At 46.2% G+C, this 19,695-nt stretch overlaps 1 protein-coding gene across 2 annotated transcripts in view; it reads left to right on the forward strand.

The window, feature by feature from the left end:
• kank3 (KN motif and ankyrin repeat domains 3) overlaps window positions 1-19,695 on the forward strand; it is a 59,785-nt gene that overhangs the window by 18,189 nt on the left and 21,901 nt on the right. Inside the window, exons 2-7 of one of the 2 annotated variants that reach the window (XM_079505066.1) lie at window positions 5,451-5,587; window positions 12,480-12,567; window positions 13,441-13,543; window positions 14,152-14,689; window positions 15,343-15,591; window positions 16,108-17,455. In XM_079505066.1, coding sequence (XP_079361192.1) covers window positions 12,531-12,567; window positions 13,441-13,543; window positions 14,152-14,689; window positions 15,343-15,591; window positions 16,108-17,455 — 2,275 coding nt within the window. In that variant the 5' untranslated portion in view covers window positions 5,451-5,587; window positions 12,480-12,530. The other variant, XM_079505067.1, reaches the window with a different exon arrangement.

Below are 19,695 nucleotides of genomic sequence, written 5' to 3' on the forward strand. Positions count from 1 at the left end.
TATACATGGACGGTTCCATTTTGACATTCTTCACTGCATCAGCAAAGTGTTTGAGTTGAGCAGCTGTGTGAACCAGATGAATAACTGGCTTTGTGCCGTTAAGAAAGACGGCCCAATAAAACTGCCAGTTGCTGCATCTGTATGAGACATCGCTCTATTAATCAAATCAGTTTGCCAGCTCACTGGCTGCGCCCGCAGGAGAGACAACGCTGCTTGTTCACACACATGCCCCGTGCGTACATTCTGTGCTGCCGGATCAGCATCTACTGTTGTGAGTAGAGAGATGCACGATATTGAAATGATGACTGATATCCGATTATTTGTTTCCGATGTATTACATTATATTATATTTATATTGAACTCATTGCTGAGTTTCTTAACTTTTGGTGAACGTAGAGGGTGAGACCCCCTCCCCACTAACAGCTGACGCTCTTGAAGAGACGGAGACAGGCAGACTGGCAGCTCTGCGAGTACAAAGCCATAGGCGGTCATATTATTATTATTACGTCATCAATATCGGTGAAAATGATCGGGATTATTTTGAGATCGGTTCGATCAGAGTGTGCAGACTCTATTCTCCTTTTTGATACTTTTGCTCGTCTTGCACCTGGGCCACGGATGTGTGTGCATTACCTTCTTCATGTGTCACACACACACACACACACATACACACACACACACACACACACACACACACACACACACACACACACACACACACACACACACACACACACACACACACACACACACACACACACACGCAGTGGTCCTTGAGGGGGTTCCAGGTGGTCCCCAGCTAAATGACGGAGAGTGGGTAACAAAATGGACAGAGTAATAGAACTAATATAAGAAGAAGTAATTTTGGAACCACGTGAACAATTTATAGATCTGTATTCTGTAACCCTGATAATGTACAAATGATTAGTAGCCTACCTACTCATGTACCATTTTCCACCGGGGTTGAATCAGTTTCCGTTCTTTTTTTCCCCGCCTAATTTTGAACCAGTTCAGAGGGTTTCCACTGAAAATGTTTTTTTTTTCATGCCCTGAACTGGGAACCAAAGTGTTTGTGTCACTATTTGGCTGGTTTTGGCAAAAGCAAGTGAAAAAATCATCATTAAAACAAGAATTGATTAAATCAATTAATTACCAGCTGCATTATTATTATCGGGTGTCCGCTATAACTGCCTCTGTGTCAGTTTCAGCGCAGTAGTTTAGGTAGCAACCAAAATTCTCTAAGGCGGAACTATTGTGTTCTGAGTCGTTCGTTTCCGCCCGGACATATTTGCGGTGCGCCATGAGAAAACCAGCTGGACCAGAGTGTAGAGTAGGAGAGTAGCGACACGCTTTGATCACGCCGCAAAGCGGGTGCCTATTCTCCATATTCAAACCGCAGCCATCTTGCCAGCAAGGTGATACCTAGGTGACAGAAAAGTCCTCTCTAATTATATTAAACAACGTCAAAATCACCAACATTGCAGCTGTAGGGAAAGCTTGAATTATCCTGTGGTGAAAGCGACAAGGTTCTGAGCATCTACAGAACCAGTTCTACAACCACAAGGTTCTGAGCATCTACAGAACCAGTTCTACAACCAGTAGACAAGGTTCTGAGCATCTACAGAACCAGTTCTACAACCAGTAGACAAGGTTCTGAGCATCTACAGAACCAGTTCTACAACCAGTAGACAAGGTTCTGAGCATCTACAGAACCAGTTCTACAACCAGTAGACAAGGTTCTGAGCATCTACAGAACCAGTTGTACAACCAGTAGACAAGGTTCTGAGCATCTACAGAACCAGTTCTACAACCAGTAGACAAGGTTCTGAGCATCTACAGAACCAGTTCTACAACCAGTAGACAAGGTTCTGAGCATCTACAGAACCAGTTCTACAACCACAAGGTTCTGAGCATCTACAGAACCAGTTCTACAACCACAAGGTTCTGAGCATCTACAGAACCAGTTCTACAACCACAAGGTTCTGAGCATCTATAGAACCAGTTCTACAACCACAAGGTTCTGAGCATCTACAGAACCAGTTCTACAACCACAAGGTTCTGAGCATCTACAGAACCAGTTCTACAACCACAAGGTTCTGAGCATCTATAGAACCAGTTCTACAACCAGTAGACAAGGTTCTGAGCATCTACAGAACCAGTTCTACAACCAGTAGACAAGGTTCTGAGCATCTACAGAACCAGTTCTACAACCAGTAGAGTTCCAAGTTCTTTTGATGGAAATAAAAAGTCCTCAGAGTGATGGGGTTCCATGGCCTATACCAGGGTTCCCCAATAGGCGGCCCGCGGGCCATTTGCGGCCCGCGGAGCGCCCCCTTGTGGCCCCTGGAAGAATTTCAATCTGGGGGTCCCAGATATAAATGGCATTAAATGGGGGTCAGTAACCTATGCATGTCAAACTGGGCATCCTTTTCAAATGGGGTCTTGCCCTGAAAGTGAATTTTCAGGGCAAGACCTCGACCTCGCGCGTGGGGACTCGGCCCCCAGCCTGGTACCCTAGTCAAAATATGGCCCTTGAGGAAAATTAATTGGGGAACCCTGGCCTATACCAACCTGGGGGTCCTTGAAAGAAATGCAATGACATTGAGAAACGCGGTTATAATGGAGAAAAAACAAAACATGACACTCACAGCTGTTTTTTATTGTAACACTCACCATCGTGTTCTAACAGCATAGATTATATTGTGCGTGTGCGTGTGCGTGTGCGTGTGCGTGTGCGTGTGTGTGTGTGTGTGTGTGTGTGTGTGTGTGTGTGTGTGTGTGTGTGTGTGTGTGTGTGTGTGTGCGTGTGTGTGTGTTTCCCAGGGGTCAGAGGGGTTAGCTGACATGGTGACATTAAGCAGAGGTGGATTCCTTCCTCTGCTGATAACAGTAGTAACAACACCAGTGGTTCTCAAACATGTTTGACTCGGGGAACCCTCCTTGTAAATCACCGCTCCGTCCACGGAAACCCCTAAATTTCACTGAGCATTTTTAGAATCTCATGTCATATTGCGGTACGTAAAAACCCATTGACCCCCTGCAGCTGATGCTGATTGGGGTCGCATTCAGGTCACACACACACACATGCACATGCACACACAGTACCGCTCAGTTTACGCGGGTGTGATTTTTTACTTGCCGTTTAACCACTTGAATTAGTAACGAGGCATGACTAATGTCATTACTGTGAAGAAAGAAGGAAGGCACTGGAGCAAACGCAGACAATTAAAGCCTTTTTCATTACAGTGTGCAGGAAAATAACGATGTCAACACATCATCATCAGGTCATCCCCATTATATACAGTATGTATATAATAATGTAGTGGTTCCTGAACACTTTAGCTTCACGCCGCGTTGTGAGCCTGTAGACCGGCTATTTTCACTACTTCTTTTCTTCTAATTTATGGAATTTCTTTTATTAAGTTATAAAATGTACTATCGTCATTGAATTTTGGTTTAATTCATGAAAAGTTTTGCTCTTTTTGGGGAATGTGTTGAACCAGTGCTGTAGTGTATACGGTTATTATACTGCAGTGCATGTGTGTTGTAGAAAGCCCCTCACCCCCACTGTTGGTTATGATTTTAGTTTTAGTCACTGTTTAGTCACCTGGAATGTCTTAGTGTTAGTCTAGTTTGTTTTAGTCGACTAAATATAATAATTTAGTCGACTAAATCTACAGTTGATTTAGTCGACTAAAATGTATTTTGGCGGGCCTTGATGTCGTTGTAATGACTGATTTTACATTTCTGAAAAGAGCCGATCTGCTATTTTCAGCATGCAACCAAGTATAAAATGACTTATACTGGATCTCTCGGATCTCTTGTCCAATAGTCCTAACATTTTAGTGTAGTTTTTATTTGAAATTGTCAATATATTTAGTCTTCTTAGTTTTAGTCATCGTAGCTTAGTTTTCATTTAGATTCCATTCAGTTGTCGTCAGTGAAAAAAGGTGGTCGACGAACATTTTTTTGTCATATAGTATTAGTCGACGAAATCAACACTGCTCCCCCCCAGTAGGATGAGACAGTATCTTGGTATGTCTGTTGTTGTTGACATTGTACAGACCTGTTGCAGCTCGCTACTTGAATGTGCCTCGGGCTATGGACAATAGATCTCTGTGTGTGTGTGCGTGTGCGTGTGCGCGTGCGTGCGCGTGTACGTGTGCGTGTGAGAGCGTAAGCGTGCATACCCGCATGAAGGAAGATAAATATATGACCGTGTGTGTGTTGTTTATTATAAAAACAGTAGAAACACTCACACTCTATAGTTTCTCGATGGAACAGTGAACTTTGTTATCCGACCCAGCACAGCCTTGTGTGTGTTTATATCACTGTACCTCTGAGCTTTGTGTGTGTGTGTGTGTGTGTGTGTGTGTGTGTGTGTGTGTGTGTGTGTGTGTGTGTGTGTGTGTGTGTGTGTGTGTGTGTGTGTGTGTGTGTGTGTGTGTGTGTGTGTGTGTGTGTGTGTGTGTGTGTGTGCGTGTGCAGTGTGCAGTGTGTGTGTGTGCGCATGTTCATGTGGGAACTGCAAATCCCCACAAGGGGATACCAGTCAAAACTGACCTTGTGGAGTTGATGTCTTGGTTTGTTCCCACGAGGGAAAGGTTTTTAGAGTAAAGGTTGCAATTAGTAAAACATTGAGATTAGGATTAGGCAATTCAGGGATTAGGTTTAGGGCTAGAGTGAGAGGTTATAGTTTTAGGGTCAGGGACATGGATTTGAGGGTTAGATTAGGTCGTAGTAGTCTAAGAAAAATAAAGAAATAACAGTGTTCTTAATGAACAATTGCTTTTGACGTCCCCACACAATTTAAGGATGTGTGTCGGGGAGGAGCATGCCTCATCGGCCTTGAACTTGTCTTGTTTTGTCTGTGTTGTCTAAAATAGCGTTTTTTAGCTCAAGACCCGAAAGACGAATTAGATGTTTGCCCGGGACCCAAAACTAGTGAAAATATCATATCTACGAGATCTCGCGCCACGTTGTGAGCTTGTAGATCTGCTATTTTCACTTCTTTAAAAAAAAATCTTTTACGGAAATAATTCGATTTTTTTTTTAACTTTTATTTAAAAATCTTAATATAATGTATATATTTTTCCAAATTGTAGGAAAACAATGGGGATATCTACTCTCGACCCATACAAATTGAGTCCGCGACCAATTGAAACAGTGATCTAAAAAACTATGTTTATACTGTTCTGACTCTCTCCCTCTCTCTCTCTCTCTCCCTCTCTCTCTCTGTCTCTCTCTCTCCATCTCTCTCTCTCCCTCTCTCTCTCTCTCTCTGTCTCTCTCTCTCCATCTCTCTCTCTCCCTCTCTCTCTCTCTCTCCATCTCTCCATCTCTCTCTCTCTCTCTCTCTCTCTCTCTCTCTGTCTCTGTCTCTGTCTCTGTCTCTGTCTCTCTCTCTCTCTCTCTCTCTCTCTCTCTCTCTCTCTCTCTCTCTCTCTCAGTGGGTGGGTGCAGTAGTGACCCCCGGCCGGCAGGAGAGAGAGAGGGAGGTGTCCAGCTGCAGAGATCTGTGTGACTCCGTCAGCGCCAGGCCCAGAGAGACGTGCGCGCACGCACTCACACATAATACAGACCAAAGGTACAGGCCCAGAGAGACGTGCGCGCACGCACTCACACATAATACAGACCAAAGGTACAGGCCCAGAGAGCAGCAGATATGCAAGCTCAAAACGCAGCGCAAAGCGACGCGTTTTGTGCTTGTAGATCTGCTTTTTTATGCTGTTTTTGAATGTGAATCCTGAAAATGAACCGTTTTTGAGGTTTCCACCCTACAGAGACAACATAGGCCTGTCCTACACACAGTATGTGTGCAGATGTGTTGTCAAAGACTGCGTGTATCCCAGAACCAGAGCTGAAGATTACTAATTTTGCAAACGTTGGGGTTTTGGGGGTTTTTAAACATGACTTTTGGCTTCAAAATTCCTGCTGTGATGTTTATTGCAGTATATCATTACCGCCAGACTCAGAGTTAATGTAGGTTTGGTGCATTCTACTCAGTACACTCACCCCATACTGTATTTATACACTACAGTAAATTCCTCAGTGTGCATTTATTCATTCGTAAAGGTCTTCACACGCCTGGGGGCCAATATTCAACGCAAACAATTTGCCTTACTTTAAAATCACTCTTGTGAAGTGAGGGGCGCTCTTATCATAATACATCACATTCCGTGCTCAGCCAATCAAATTATCGCTATGGGTTACACACATTGCTCAGCCAAAGAAATCATCGCTATGGGGTACACACAGACACACACAGCTGGGCATAGGAGGGGCCCTCAAAACAACCACATAAAAGGTCCCTACACACCGGACGCAATTTCGGATTTTTAGCAGCGTTTTTCCGTCGGTTTTCCGAAAAAACGCGGCCAGTGTGCAAGCTGTGCAATGCAAGCTTCCACATCAGCAACGAATTTACACGGAGCGAAAATGCGTCTGTTGTTTTTTCGCTCTGGTGTCGAATTTTGCAGAAATTCGCTGGCGAATGCTACACCTGCTCTGACCAATCATAATGCAGCCCAAACTGTCTATAAACAGCGTACAGTAGTTGTGACCGGCTGTGATTGTGAACAGAGTAGCAGCCGGCCAGCAGCTCTGCCAGGTCACACCACTGCACCCTCGCCTCTTCTCCATGTTATCAACCCATTCAGGACGGGAGCCCCTTCAGTTTTTTTAAGGATTATGTTATACTTTAGCTAATGAAGAATAGCAGATCTACAAGCTCGTACCGGGGCACCGAGTGCCGCACTACAAGCTTGTAGATCTTGTAGAACGTTTTTTTAAATCTTTGCTTCTGGGAGGGTCCCTGGAACTACATATTTTCAGATGGGGGTCCGCAGCCAAATACAGATACTTCTGGGGCTCCTTGACATGAAAGAGTTTGAGCACTACTGACACAGAAATGTCAGGATTTAGAAGATTTTTTTTTAGAATCGGCCTTAGGTCTAAATGGGCCTACCCTCCACCACACCAGAGCTGTTGGGGTGTGTGTGTGGGGTGTGTGTGTGTGTGGGGGGGTGCGAGCAGCAGCCACCACCGGGCTCCGCCAAACTTTGGTCAACTCAACTGTCATTGCATCGCTGTATGTATTTATAATTTTATTTTGCCGACGGCACGGGTGGGTGGCCGTGGACCACAAATGACTCAGGAGGAGTGGAGTGGAGTCGGTGTGGCGAATAATCAGAAGCAGGAGGAGGAGAGGTGTGGCGAATAATCACATATACGTGTCGCATTTAGATGTGTATAGGCAACCGTGTCAAAATTTGCCAGCCAAATATTTCACGACCCGAATGTAATTTACTCGCGTCGCATCACTAATTCGCCAGTGTGTTAACGACCTTAACTCTGAGTTAAGGGAAAGGGAGAGTATCGTCCAGAGGAGGGGACATTACTTTTCTGCATTCACCAAGCAGATGGCTTTTTGATGAGCGCTCGTGGGGAACTGTTAGGGTTCCTTACACATTATTCAATTGGAACTTGTTTCTGTCATCAATACGTTCACACAGGTGAACATCGTTGTTCTGTCATCAATACGTTCACACAGGTGAACATCGTTGTTCTGTCATCAATACATTCAGACAAGTGAACATCGTTGTTCTGTCATCAATACATTCAGACAGGTGAACATCGTTGTTCTGTCATCAATACATTCACACAGGTGAACATCGTTGTTCTGTCATTAATACATTCACACAGGTGAACATCGTTGTTCTGTCATCAATACATTCACACAGGTGAACATCGTTGTTCTGTCATCAATACATTCACACAGGTGAACATCGTTGTTCTGTCATTAATACGTTCACACAGGTGAACATCGTTGTTCTGTCATCAATACATTCACACAGGTGAACATCGTTGTTCTGTCATTAATACGTTCACACAGGACGTGAACATCGTTGGCAGCGATAAAGCAAATAAAAGCTGCTGGATGAAAAGGAAATGTGAATTCCGTGACCGGGATGGTTTTCCAGGCTATATGAACCTGCATCAATAACTTCGGGGGTTGTTTATTCGCCACACTCCCGGCTGAGTTAAATGCCTTGCTCGTGGACACGTACTGGGGTCAAACCGTTGACCGCTCTGATTGCTCTACTACCCACTCCGTTACAGACGCCACAAATAAATAAACCGTGAGGGTTTTTACTGTGAGGGTTTTTACTGTGTACTCGTCTATGTAATTGTAGCCACTCAAAGCATAAACGCACTCAGTCACCCGTTCCACAGTAAATGGAGTTTACTACCAGGGTACATTATGCTCTCAAGGCAAGAGGACTCCGTTCCCAGTGCCTCTTCTCTCCGTCCCTGGTGAGCCTGTGTGTGTGTGTGTGTGTGTGCGTGCGTGTGCGTGCGCGTGTGTGCGCCAGCTGTTGGAGGTTTTAGCGCTGGTGGTGAGTGTCATGAGGACAGTGGTTTTAACGGTACAGCTGATCCTCTCGATAGAAGTAGCGTCGGTCGGCCTTGTGGCTTTTGGACCCGGTTCAAAAGCTTTTATGGGGGCTATTGTTTTGGACGCATTTCCCTCGCCTTTCATCTGTGGCGTGCGTGTGTGCTCAGTCTTCTACGTGTCGTCACACATGCACCCACGCACGCACGCACGCACAAACACACACACACACACACACACACACACACACACACACACACACACACACACACACACACACACACACACACACAGGTATCCGCCCACGTTTGGTTTTTAGGCATTCAGAGTGACTTACAATGAGTCTAACAGAAGAATGAGCTTAAATTCCATCAGTGCACAGGCTTGAGTCATCGTGCCCACATGCACACACATGCACACACACACACACACACACACACACACACACACACACACACACACACACACACACACACACACACACACACACCACACACACACACAAGGTGTGAGCTCACGGTGAATCCCCTGTCAACACATCCATCAAACGTATACCTTCACAGAACCTCTTTGTCTGTCAGCCGCCTGACAAACTCGACAGGATGCATGTTAGTCATTTATCTGACGCTCATATAACTCCAAACATGTTCTGCTCTACGAATACAGGAGCTGACTCTAAACATGTCGTTGCTGTCAGGGCAGAAACCGCTTATCTCCATGTACTTGTTCATACTACAGCGTCACACAAAAGCATTGATGTATACAAGATACATCTTTTAAAAGAGTTCAGAGTACAAAAATAGTGTGAGAGATTCTTAGGTCTAGTTGGAAGAAGTTTTGAAGGTCCAGACCATAGAGTATATAAAAGGATAGAGACTGAACTGGCGCGAAGCTCCGCCCCCCCCCCAGCTATTCATGTCAGTGGAAGTTGCTCAGTGGCGTTTTGAAGCACCCGGAAGACTGCCGGAAGTACCGTCTCAGAACGTCTACTTCCGCATTTGACCACCAAATTTTGGTGGTCAAATGCGGAAGTGCAACCGAGCGCTCAATGTTAAAGCCCAGCTGCATGGGGTTTCCCGGTCATGAATACACGGGTCCGCCTGTAGTCCCTCCTCCTACCACTAGGGCCCAGCGCTTCAACATTGAATAGCCTCACTGGCCCGTTGGTCCAGACAGTCATGGATATTCTGGAGTCCATTTATTGCACAGAGACAGAGTACAGTGGTTCCACACCACCACTACCACTCCAGCAGCCTCACGGCTTCGAATCAACTAACCGCATCGGGATAACAAACATGGACAGACTACAGTTATGACAACATTTGGTATTAGTTATTGAATTCTGGGGTCCATAGGACACCTCGGCATCAAAAGTAGCAGATATGCAAGCTTGTAGATCTGCTGATTTCGCCATTTTTTAAAAAGTGGATCATGAAAAGTCTTTTGGACGTACAGTATGAGGTTTCCACCCCGACAGAGACGATATTATCCTCTATGAGTACGGGAGCTGACTGTGGTTTGTCTGATTAGTCTTATCTGGAGGCACTATAAAACATGTTACAACAACAGGCGGTATGTACAGTGCACTTATCATTATACTGTTCAAGGGTCAGAGCCTTCATTCATGCCAGCAATATTTCCGTGATTAGAATAGGGAGCGTTTTGGTCGCGTGGGTCCTTTGTCACTCTTTTTTTTTAAGATATATTTTTTGTGGCTTTCGCCTTTATTTTCTTTTTTATAGAGGGATAGGTATACAGTAGGCTGACAGGAAAATGGGGAGATAGAGATGGGGGGGGGGTGACACGCAGTAAAGGCCGTCGGGATCGGGAGTCGAACCCGCAGCACACTGCCAGACTGGATTACCAGCCAAGGTGCCCAGACGGCTACGCCAGCCGCCCGGGCCTCCTTTGTCACTCTTACTTGTATAGGGGTTCATTCCTCAAAACTTTAAAGAGGAACATGTATTCCTTTTTCCATGATTGAGGAACAGTATGTTGGCCTATGCATTATAGTTACTGAAGTGTGATACTTCTCAAAACATATCTTAGACACCTTGAAAGCTTACAAAACGTACCACAATTCATCAAAATGCTATTCTGACAATGCTTTTTCATATAGGTCAAATGTTATAGAGCCACAATCTAGTAAGTCCCTAGTATGCAGGTACAGTATGCATGGGACTGGGAGGGGGATGAGCATATTATATCACAATGGACTCCAATCTAAGTGAGAACACCAACATCAGAATATTATTTTGTTATTCAAGTGTGGTACGTTTTGTGTACAATGTACATTATATCGATGCTTTCAATATAATGCTCTGAAAGGCATCATCTAAGCTAACACACAATAACATGATTAATATCATGCTGGCATATACTGTACATAACGGGAAAAAACTGCCCTTCAAAGCAAAATTCCACCATTGTTTTGTCAGGTTTTGCAATGTTACAAAATGACCAGCTTTGTTTGCGTTGGTGTAACGTGCTGAAAGAGCAACTCAGAGAGCTGTTCAACCGTGTAATGTAAGTCAATGAGGATAATTCTTTATTTTAGCATATCAATTTCTAATCAACATATAGCCAAATATTGAAAATAGCTCACCAATATTTTGTAGTTACATCATGTCAAGGAAAGTACACAATAATTAAACCTTTAACAAAGGGTCATTTTACTTTTTAGGGGAAGGCGCGTGAGTATGAGAATAGGAGACATCATGGTTGGGGAGCCAGCGAAGTGTCACACAGGCTAACGAGCTCCGAGAGAACGTATAAAACTGTCCAGGTCTTTCTGTACTTTGCTTTGTAGTGGCTTTACAGCTCCTGTAAAGAAGCTTCTAGATCCGCTGCTAACGGGAGAGCGCAGAATCACTTACTGTAGTCTGTAGCTCGTTTAAAGTGAAGGTTTCCTGTGTGTGTGTGTGTGTGTGTGTGTGTGTGTGTGTGTGTGTGTGTGTGTGTGTGTGTGTGTGTGTGTGTGTGTGTGTGTGTGTGTGTGTGTGTGTGTGTGTGTGTGTGTGTGTGTGTGTGTGTGTGTGTGTGTGTGTGTGTGTGTGTGTGTGTGTGTGTGTGTGTGTGTGTGTGTGTGTGTGTGTGTGTGTTAGCAGGTCTACTACTCTCTAGCTACCGCCACGGTGTTTTGAGGAGTCAGCTTCAAAAACCAGACCTCTAACATCTGTGAAAAGTGACTCCTTGGCTGCACAGCAAAAAAAAAAAAAATCCTCAGAGTTCAGTTAACTCTGAGCGTGTGCAAATGTAACCAAATGGACCCGTAAGGTTCCGTTTGTTTATATTTGTACACGCTCCTCGTCAGAGTTACAAATGAATGCAAATGAGCCATGCAAGGTCGTGGTCATGGCGCGACGAGTGCCTAAACCACAACCTCGCGTGGCGTATTATTACCAGGAATGTAAATGGTGATTATTATTTTTTATTTTTACTGCCAGGACGCTATTTTAATGATGTCACACACACGGCATATGCACATGACTAGGTTTTAGCTTCGTTTTAGTGTTTGTAAATCTTCTCAAGGAATGCCTTGAATTCTAGCAGCCGAAACTAAAAGTTTGCTTTGATCTTTATCTTCTTGGAGGGTACGTGGCTGAGGCATTGTTGCGTGCAGAGAGGATACAGGCAGCAGCGGCTCCTGAAGCCAGAATGCTGTGTTGCTTACCGTGAAGGAGTGGAGTGAGGATGCAAACCTGCTATGCAGAGTAGCTATTTGGGGCTACTTGGCTCATGAATCGAGGGGGTCTCGTTCTAGTGTGCACATCTAGCATGGAAAAAGGTCCGTTTTAGTAGGAGTTTTGTCCCCTCGCGGCATTAAACAAACTGCCACGCCGATGTAGGATGGTTCTGCATACTGTACAATGGGGACCTCATGTTTTTGTCTTGTCTTGGTGTTATGTGCTATGTGTTGTTTTGATGTGGGTGTTTGAATAGACCTGTGAATATCCTCCGGGACAATAAAGCTTATTATTATCCATACCGTACTGTAACTGTGCGTACGTGTGAAAAACATATCTTACAAAATGCACTTTAAAAATGACATCTCATTCTCAATGTGTGTTCTATCTGTCCCCAGGTGTTGAGTTGACTCCGTCAGGTTGTCAGCTGAAGCTTCCTTTCCACAAACATGACTCAGTCTGTCCAAGCGCCCCCAAAGCTGCCTGGTAAGTTTGATTGATTGAATAGTTTATTGAACATAAATGTAAAAACAGCAACAGAGTACAGTCAAACACTCAGTTCAAAAGGGATAGCACCAAAAAAAGTCCTTGCGGTCCAGCTTCCATTCAACCTCACCTCACCTCATGGGTAATGGGGTGATTGGGCCTTTTCCGGCGGCACCAAAGCTTTTCAAAGGCTAACGAACCTGGTGTCATATTTTAAATAGCTTCTGAAAAGCTACTTTATTTTATTAACACAATTTTTTGTTGTTTACTTTTGATATTGTATCTCTTACATGTTACAGTATGTTCCTGTAATTGTTTGTAAAGAACTTTGTTTCCAAAATCACCTTAAAAATATAGTTTATTATTATTTACAGAACTGCGTGTTCTCTAGAGTCTAGAACCACTGCTTTAGAACAGTGGTTCTCAAAGTGGAGTCCGGGGACCCCCAGGGGTCCTTGAGGGAGTTCCAGGGGGTCCCCAGCTAAATGATAGTTTGCAACCTTTTCTAGTTAAATTTACATTGATTTTACAATATAAAGTGGGGTCTCAGAGATAGAAATGCCATTAAAAGGGCGTCCACGGGCTAATTAGTGTCAATTTGGGGGTCCTTGAAAGACATGCACATCCAACCCAAACGTGGGCAGGTGCCGAGCGGTAAGTAGTATACACAGGAAGGAAATAAGGACATTAAGATACTCGCACACTGTGGGCTCCGATGCTAGTGAAGTGCCTTTATTTGCACAAAAAAAGTTGACTGTAATGTTTCGAGCGCAATGCTCTTCCTCAGACAGTCCTTGACATGAAAAAGTTTGTGAACCACTGCTCTAGAAGACCTTTCTGTAAGCTGTGTGTTCTCTGTATGTTCTCCTGCAGACCTGGGCGCTCCATTCCTCTACAGCCAGGAGGACACAGAGCAGCAGGGCTCCTACTCTGTTCAGACGCCCTATGGCTTCCAGCTGGACCTGGACTTCCTCAAGTAAGAATAATAAGAACTAGAACTGCACTCTGTCGAGTGCCTACTTGCGTGTTGCACACAAGTAGGCTACTTGCGTGTCGCACACAAGTAGGCTACTTGCGTGTTGCACACAAGTAGGCTACTTGCGTGTTGCACACAAGTAGGCTACTTGCGTGTTGCACACAAGTAGGCTACTTGCGTGTTGCACACAAGTAGCCTACTTGCGTGTTGCACACAAGTAGGCTACTTGCGTGTTGCACACAAGTAGGCTACTTGCGTGTTGCACACAAGTAGGCTACTTGCGTGTTGCACACAAGTAGGCTACTTGCGTGTTGCACACAAGTAGGCTACTTGCGTGTTGCACACAAGTAGGCTACTTGCGTGTTGCACACAAGTAGGCTACTTGCGTGTTGCACACAAGTAGGCTACTTGCGTGTTGCACACAAGTAGGCTACTTGCGTGTTGCACACAAGTAGGCTACTTGCGTGTTGCGTGTTGCTTCCTTGGTGAACAACCAACGTAACAGACATCCAAAACAGGTTCCTATCCTGGATTCTTTTTAAATAAAGAGTTTCTATAAATGAGTCTATGGAGGTGTGATCTAAAAGGTGATTGTTTGAACGTTCCAGGTACGTGGAGGAGATCGAGAGCGGTCACAACCTCCGGCGCGCTCCCCTGGGCTCCATGCGGCGGAACAGCAGCCGCGGGCTCAAGGCCCAGAAGAGCGTGGGGGGCGGGACGGGCCGCGCCAGCGGCTGGACCTCCACCGAGTCCCTGGCCTCTCCGGGGAGCAGCGAGGACGGCCGCGTCCCGCCCCCTCCGCCGCCCCGCAACCGCATCGGCTCCGCCCCCTGCGAGGGCCAGTCCCACTCGCCGCTGACCGTCCTGGCCGCGCCTCCGCTGTCCGCCGGGGCCAAGGTGCCCCCGCCTCCACCGCAGCGCAACCCCCGGGTGGAGCGCACGCTCCTGGAGACCAGCCGCCGGCTGCAGCAGGAGCAGAGCCATCAGCACCACAACGGCAGCGGAGGAGGAGGAGGAGGAGGAGGGGGAGGGGGACGCTTCCAGCTGCAGGACCCTCCCAAGCCCAGCCTGAAGACCACCACCACATCCCCCCTAGTCGCTGCTCCACCACCCCTCGCCGGGGCCGCCACCGCTACGGACGGCTCGGTAAGTTCTTGTCGCCATTATTTGGGATCTTCACACATTATGATCCTCACAATCGTGCTGCAAATACTCGCCTCAAAACACAGACACCCTGGTGGGTGCAAATCCTGCGAACGGTCTACCTAACCTGGTATTTCTAAACGTAACCTCAGTAAACTATGCCTAAACCTAACCTTATTCTTAACCTTAACCTCAGTAAAACCTAAACCTATTCCTACACTTAACCCCAGTGAAACGATGCCTAACCCTAAACTTACAGTATTCCTAACCTTATCCTCAGTAAAACAAATACAAAAACACTAAGTGGTGTCACGGCGTGCAGTCGGTGGAAAAAAGTTAGGATGAGAGTGTTTTGAGGTTAGCATTCCGGACGGATACCCATTCTTCTGTATGGATTCATCGGTTTAGAAATGTTCATACATTTGCGAAATTGCATTCTTTATTTTGGTTATTGGTACGGGTCATTTTGTCTTTAGATCGGGAGTAACATGCCCATGTTTATATTATCCGTCATGTCTGATCTGTGCAATTTTGTTTACAAAAAAAAAAGAATAATAATATTTTTTATTTATATGTTCCAATGTTCAATGCAAACACAATTGAACATTCGTATGACAATTAATCATAAAAGTAAAATGTCACAATCTCCACCGCAGACCTCCACGCCGGCTGCTCCGTGGTCTCAGGGCGGCTGGGTCAAACCCAGCCCACAGACGTCTGGACGCAACACGCCTGGCGTCGGCGCCACGCTCCCGCCCAGCCAGCTGCAGACGGTCAGGGAGCAGATGGCCACGGCTCTGAGGCAGCTGAAGGAGATGGAGGAGAGGGTGAAGGGCGTTCCGGCGCTGGAGAGAGAAGTGGCCAAGCTTCGCGCGGAGAAAGACATGCTGCTGCTGACACTGCAGGTATGGGATGGGAACGATAGGAAAGATACATGTCACGGTTGTTGTGGCAACGACATTATCAAAATAATGCTTAAAACTTAAAATGCCACTGTTGTTGACCGCCTGGATGCCCAGCATTCCTATTCTGGGGAGTTCTGATCTACAAGGTCCAGTTTATCAAATATGGACGGTTTAACACATTCGCCGTACTGTAGATTCACGTCAATTCTTGTCCAGCAGTTAAGCGCCGATGACGTAGATCTACGTCAAGTGGTCTTTATAGTGGTTTATGATAGATTGCGCTCTTCACCAAGTCTGTATGGCTCCAGGTTGCCGTCCGACTATCAGATCCAGAAAAATGTATATATCTCGGATTCCTTTCCCAGACCGCTGCCCATAACCAAAGAACAGATGATCGCAGTCACAAAGTGGTACTGAGTTTACAGCTCAATGAAAGATAATTCATCCTACTGTGTGACGGAGGACAATTTCACGATAAACGATAATAACGATTATCCTCCCATCCCCTAACTGCAGGAGAAGGAAGTGGCTGAGAAGCAGTTCCAGATGCAGCAGCAACAGCAGCAGCAGCAACAGCAGGAACAACAGCAGCAGCAGCAACAGCAGCAGCAGCAGCAGCAACAGCAGCAGCAGCAACTCCAACAGCAGCAGCAGCAACTCCAACAGCAGCAGCAGCAACTCCAACAGCAGCGGCAGCAACTCCAACAGCAGGAACAACAGCAGCAACAGCAGGAACAACAGCAGCAACAGCAACTCCAACAGCAGCAGCAACAGCAGGAACAACAGCAGCAACAGCAGGAACAACAGCAGCAACAGCAGGAACAACAGCAGCAACAGCAGCAACAGCAGGAACAACAGCAGCAGCAGCAACAACAGAAACAGCATTCTTCTACAGACTCTTCCACCCAAACTACAGAGGCTCTGCTCACGCCGGCAGAGGCTCCTAAGGTCCAGAAAACTCCCCCCGCCTCGCCCGCTCGCAAAAGCCCCGCAAAGTCCGGGGAGCTCAAAAGGCTAACGGAGAAATTCGAGGGCAAAGGCGAGAAAGCCTCGGAGAAGGTTCAGGAGAAAGTCACGGCGGTGGTCGTCGTCGCAGAGACCAACTCGGTGGCCGTCGGGGAGGACAGGTCGATGGAGTCTGTGGTTTTCTACTACAGCCAGGGCACGAAGGACGCGTCCGAGGGAACTGTGACGGCGGAGGTCTGTGAGAAAAGCACGGGGACAGAAGCCACGCCGGCCCAGGCCAGGGCGGAGACGGCGGAGGCCGAGGTGTGGGTGATGGAGTCACTTCTCGGTCTGACCAGCGAGGCACAGCGGGAGATAGACACCTTGCAGGACACTATCAAATTCCAACAGGAGTCCATCGGGGCTCTTGAGGACCGGCTAAGTGTAGCGGACAAAGAAATGGACACCCTAAAAGCCCAGGTGGAGGAGACAAAGTCTAAAATCATGCTGGACAAAGGGGTTCTGGTCAAGCCAGACATGGCGCACGCGCACGTAGAAACACACAAGGTCACCTTACAGCACGCAGCGGTTTCATGTTGCCCTGGCGTTGCTGACGCGTGTGTCGGGGAGGATCTACTGACCAATCAGAACGAGCAGAGCACCCAGACCGACGTCGAGGAGAAAGCGGCAGAGCCGGAGCCGGTACCGGTTGCCGTGGTGAGCACCGGGAGCCAATGGGAAAACGTGTTTGAGGAGGTGGTTGGAAAGCAGGAAGTGGCTGCAGCAGCCATAGTGCCAAAGAGGAGACAGATGACCATCGCTGAGTATCAGGTGTCCCCAGCGGAGGAGATGGTTAGTGGAGCGGAGAAGAAGGATGCTGAGGAGGTCAAAGTGAACGCACCCAGCAACCCCAAGACTGGTGAGTGTTCATGCGCCTTCATGCAACAAAACAAATAATCCAATCTTCATCTCTCACTCCATAGCACAAGCACTATGTATGCAGCGAAGCCACAGTAATCACAATGCAGTGCTTAGTATAGAGGCCGGCTGCATGTCCTGACCTAGAGCACAGGCTTTCTAAGTTGGGTCTGCCAGGAGGGGCAATTGGAAAGGGGGAGGGATTCATATATTAAATACAATGTCAATTAAAATTCTATTCATAAAACAAATTGTGGCAAGTAAAAGTAATTCAACATTTGCTTGAGTATTGGTATCAAAATATACAAATTCAAAGTACAAAAGTAAAAGTAGTCATGCAGAATGTCCCATTTCAAATAGATCGTCAGACGTCACACACACACACACACACACACTCTCTCTCCCTCTCTCCCTCTCTCTCCCACACACGCACGCACACACAGCTTGAAGGTATGAATGATGTCACGGTGAATCCCCTGTCAACACATCCATCAAATAGATCTTATAAAAATCCTTTGAAAATAGCAGATCTAAATTTACTAGTGGAGTAAAAAGTACAATATTTGGCTCTGAGATGTATAAGTAAAAGTACTGGGAAATGTACTTTACACCAGTGGTTCTTCTCAAACTTTTTCATGTCAAGGACTCCCAAATTGACACTTATTAGGCCGCGGACCCCCATTTGAAAATGTTCACGGCTCTAGCAGGTATTCTCAAACATTCTCAAACATTTTAATTTCAAGGACTCCCAGTTTGACATGCATTAGGCTACGGACCCCCATTTAATAGTATTTCTATCTCTGGGAGCCCAATTCATATTGTAAAATCACAATTAATTTACAAATGGAACCAAAATGGTTTGTACATTCCTAACCATCTCTAATTTAGCTAGGGACCCCCTGAAACTCCCTCAAGTACCCCTAGGGGTCCCCGGACCCCACTTTGTGAACCAATGCTTTTTTACACCACTGCTGGTTGGACACATGTTGACAGCTAGAGACAGTCAGACAACAATGAAGAATTACTCCACACATTGAATAAATACTACATAATACATCCCTTGTTGTTGTTGAAAAACAAGCAGCTGTATTAATATAATTCACAGTATGTGGGAAAAGTGCCACGTATATTTTCTTGGACAGCTCGGACATCAAATTCCGCCTGTGTTCACACACACAACTCCACATCTGTTATTGTCCAGCCGGAGTGTTTGATGTCCCTGCAGAATGAAACGTTGGACATCTAATCAACTTAAACCCTCTGCGTTTTGGTCGGAATTCCCCCTTTTCCTGAGAACTTGATAGCTGCTTGAATCCGGCGTTAAGTGATAATATGTGATCGCCCGGTTGTCGCACGCAAGCATCAGATACTTGTTTACAGCCAGGCCCTGCTCATAGAACATTTCATGGTAGTGGTTCAATGCCTTGCTCAAGGGCACTTCAGCGGTGGTAATTTTAACGTGCCGGTCCGGGGATACGAACTGGCGACCTTCCGGTATCAAGACCGCTCCGCAAACCGTTCGGCAAGCCCCGCGCTCTCTATGTGTGCTCTTTAGGGCCGATTCATACTCTCTATGTGTGCTCTTTAGGGCCCATTCATACTCTCTATGTGTACTCTTTAGGGCCCATTCATACTCTCTATGTGTGCTCTTTAGGGCCCATTCATACTCTCTATGTGTCTCTTTAGGGCCCATTCATACTCTCTATGTGTCTCTTTAGGGCCCATTCATACTCTCTATGTGTGCTCTTTAGGGCCCATTCATACTCTCTATGTGTCTCTTTAGGGCCCATTCATACTCTCTATGTGTGCTCTTTAGGGCCCATTCATACTCTCTATGTGTGCTCTTTAGGGCCCATTCATACTCTCTATGTGTCTCTTTAGGGCCCATTCATACTCTCTATGTGTCTCTTTAGGGCCCATTCATACTCTCTATGTGTCTCTTTAGGGCCGATTCATACTCTCTATGTGTCTCTTTAGGACCCATTCATACTCTCTATGTGTCTCTTTAGGGCCCATTCATACTCTCTATGTGTCTCTTTAGGACCCATTCATACTCTCTATGTGTGCTCTTTAGGGCCCATTCATACTCTCTATGTGTGCTCTTTAGGGCCCATTCATACTCCTATTTTACCGATGTAGTGCCGAAATGATTTCGGCTCGTCAGAAATAGTAGTAGCACCAAAGAGCCGACTTTAGGACGGTACCCGCCCCCCGAACCTCAAATTACGTCACATTGTAGGC

Source organism: Electrona antarctica, assembly GCF_951216825.1.
Source record: "Electrona antarctica genome assembly, chromosome: 7".
In the NCBI taxonomy this organism is placed as follows: Eukaryota; Metazoa; Chordata; class Actinopteri; order Myctophiformes; family Myctophidae; genus Electrona; species Electrona antarctica.